General features: G+C 39.7%; 1 protein-coding gene across 1 annotated transcript in view; it reads left to right on the forward strand.

The window, feature by feature from the left end:
• Positions 1-1,532: 1,532 nt before the first annotated feature.
• LOC103808605 (replication factor C subunit 1-like) overlaps positions 1,533-3,512 on the forward strand; it is a gene marked incomplete at its 3' end in the record, with an annotated part of 16,928 nt that continues 14,948 nt past the window's right edge. The window contains exon 1 of the mRNA XM_009081397.1: positions 1,533-1,592. Coding sequence (XP_009079645.1) covers positions 1,533-1,592 — 60 coding nt within the window. The remainder of the gene's footprint in view (positions 1,593-3,512) is intronic.

A 3,512-nucleotide genomic window follows, 5' to 3' on the forward strand; every position in this document is an offset into this window, starting at 1 on the left:
AACCGTCAGTAGGATGTCAGGAGTTTGCAAATATAAATACGTGCGTGACTGTGTTTGCCGGAGTGTTGCTATGCAGCCACTCTGAGATTCTATCCCCTCGTCATCCCTGGCGTGGATTAGTTTGTTTCTATTCAGATAGAGTCTCTGTCCATGTGCTTTACTGGCTTAACTACAGATGCTCTTCAAAGTGAGCTAAGATTCAGCTTTGAGTTTGGACTCTCCAAAGAGTGAATTATATTTGATGCTCTGAGATGGTGGGTGGTACCGAGTCTGCTGCGGTACTGACAGAGGTCTGCCAGCACTAGGGCTCCTGGCACTACTGAACTGTGGGATCTTCACAGTTTGTTAGGGCTGGCTGATGCCTTTATGGATCAGGACAAATCTACCTCTCCTGTTTCCCTGCTATCACCTTTTCAGAAAACTGATCTTATGGGAAGACTTGCTTCCTCCTTTCCCACCTTCCTGGAACAAAGGATTGTTCCCTCTGTGTCCTCTTCTCACAATGTCTGGTGCTTTCCTAGAAAGGAGGAAGACAACCATAATTTTGAGGAGAGTATGAGGTGCCTTAGCCCATTCCCTGTTTGGTACTGAAGGGTCTGCACAACCATCACTGCTGCAGCTGCAGAGATAGAAGCAGAAATACAGCAATGTTAGTCATGGTGTAGCCTATTCTGCACAGGCATATTGCAGTTCAATGTCACCCCCTTGCAAACTTCTTGCATGTAGTGTCAGACATAAGTAGTTCCTGTTAGCTTGGTTCTGCAGCATCTCAGTTGTGCTGAACTGATGTGTGTAGAGTTACACGATGAGCTGATTTTTTTTTTTAAGAAGGGATTTATTTTTTCAGCCAGATTAGTTGCCTGACCCAGTTCCAAAGCAGAGAGCTGTACCAGCACACCTGAGGGAATGAATGACTGGGAGTAGAGGCTCCTCAAGTTTCCTCTAGCTGAGAGGGATACTTCTGTGGCTGGAGCTGGAGCAGCAGCTGTTGTATACTTAGAACTGTGATACTGCTCAAAAAACACTGGATAGAACACATTAATTAAGTCTAGTTATCCAGGCAGGCATTACTGGTTTCACTGAAGTGTTACTATAAATTTGATTTCAGCTGGTGCAATTTTTCTGGAAGCACCAAATGTCAGAGCTGAAGTTTGGGCAAAACTTGCACTGAAATAGGCAGACTGTAAATAAATGTGATTCTTTTGATACAAGGCCCTGATGGAGACACTCTGAATACCTGGAATAAAGTGCCTTACTTTCTAGTGCAGTCATTGAGCTAGGTTGGTGAAATTCAGTTTTCTATCTTGTATTTTGAGGAACAGAACTGAATTATATGATGCTGTTTTGGATAACACTGCCTTACTGAGCACAAGTCTTGTAAAAACACTGAGTAACCAGTTTTTGTATTACCTAACAAATATGTTTCAGTTTCTGTTTGTCTTACTCTCCTCAGTAAAACAGAAAGACATCTTTCAAGAGAAAACATGCAACCTGACATGGTTAATTACTGTGGTGTCCTATTATTGCATAAGATGGAGGATTTGAAGCAGGGTCAGAACTGGCAAGGACTAGATGGCACAGCCATTATTGAGGTCATGCAAATGCTAAGAGCTCAGCTGGAACCAGCATTTTATTTTAGGCTGTTCAGGTGCTGTGTGTCCATTGTCCCCCTAATTAAGTGAGAGTGATCCGAAATTCTTGGTTACATCTCCCCCCTGGGGGAATGTCCTGGAAGGAAACTTCACAGTTCCATTGGTAGATGCCTTTTCTCATTTGAGTGAGCATAAATAAAAGCTGAACATACACATTTTTTCCACCTGGTGATCCCACATGTATGCATGGCATTATATACCAATAAGAAGTTCAGTCAGACTAGGTTGAATAGATAATCCTAGAATGGAGGCTAGTGATCCTATCTGGCATCTAAGCTTGTATGATAGATACCTGTATTGCTTCATTTCAGCTGTTAGTTATGCAATGAATTAATAATTTATCTGTCACCTCTTAATAAATGGCACAAACAAAATCTTGTTTCATGGTTCTTGGCTAAAAGCTTCACTGAAAGGTAACTTTATTCTTGCACTGGGGCATACTTTTCTCCCAACAGTCCAGTAGTGGCTAACAAGGTTCTCTTTTCTTCTGAAGAGCAGGATAGCTGAAGAAGATTGAAGAAGATTGTGCATGGATGTCAGTTTTCCTTTGTAGCTTAGGGCTGTGTAGTTTATTAAGTCTGCATTTAATAAACTTTGTATAAGTCTATTAAAAAATTCTGATATATTGCGTATTCTCAAAACACCAAAAGGTTCTGCAAACTTTCTGCCAGAAATTAGGTGCACTTTTAAAGAAAAACTGATTCCAGAACTGGAATCCAAAATACAAGGTGAAGTTAGAGGAAAAATAGTGATAAATAAATCTTGCTGAAAAGCCTCTGTAGACACCTACTGAAAGGCTTTGGAAATAAATGAAATGAGACAAGTGGTGTTAAGTTGGCCTAACCAATGTAACACATTCCCTGCTACTACTTGTAAAATGTATAAACTTGAACATGGAGACTCTCTGTAATTTTGGGACATATTCATGTTCCCTCACATAACACTTTCCAGGTAGCACAGAGGTTGGTAGGTTTGCAGAGCAGCTCACTTACTAATTACAACAGTTTTTAGTTAAAACAGCAGAATGGAGCCTTACTATTGATCTAAAATTAATTATTCTCCATATAATTTAAGCCTAAAAGTAACAACTATAAAAAAAGAAAACAGAACTTTAAAGGCCCTTTATTTTGCAGTGTTGTAGTAAGTATTTAAATTCTTTTAGTACATAAAAGATCTAATGAGATTTGGTTTTCTCTTGCCTTTGTTACCTTAAGCCTAAAAAGAAGTCAGTAATAATAACTATAATTAATCCCACAAATCTACTTGGAGAGTTTTTAAACAGATGCTCTTTTCAAACCTGTTAGCTATAGGTATTGGCAGTCAGAATTTCAGGGCTTATAAAGTGCTGCATTTATATTGTAGGAGTGTTGAAGATTTATGCCTCAAGGCATAAATTCCATGTGGAGTCAAGTTGAGTAAGGATGCTTCCCAGTCTGCCATTGGCTGTTTGCTGAATCCATATGATTATATGCAGTTAAAACACAAAGAGCCTAAATTTTTACAGGAGACAACATTTCTGATTCTAGAAAATTGTTTTAGGCTACGTATACTAAAGGAACCTCTATGTGTCCTGTGTTTTGTGTGTGGTTTCAGATTACCTGTTGCATTGATTTTAAGCCCTAAATCCAAACCACCAGGCACCTGACTGGTCAGAGAGTAAGAGCTTGAAAGTTCCCTTCTTACCAATCACATTTGTATGCAGATTTCTTAAGAACATTCTACTTTACTTGTGGTTCCCTGTAACAATAGTTAACTGCCCAGGTGAACTTCATGATGGGCAATAGCTCAGCTGGGAACAATGTGGTCATGAGCCACATCCTTTACCTGCTGTGTATTTAGGCCACAATGAGGTGTTTTCTT

This window comes from Acanthisitta chloris, unplaced genomic scaffold, assembly GCF_000695815.1.
Source record: "Acanthisitta chloris isolate BGI_N310 unplaced genomic scaffold, ASM69581v1 scaffold43468, whole genome shotgun sequence".
Lineage (NCBI taxonomy): Eukaryota > Metazoa > Chordata > Aves > Passeriformes > Acanthisittidae > Acanthisitta > Acanthisitta chloris.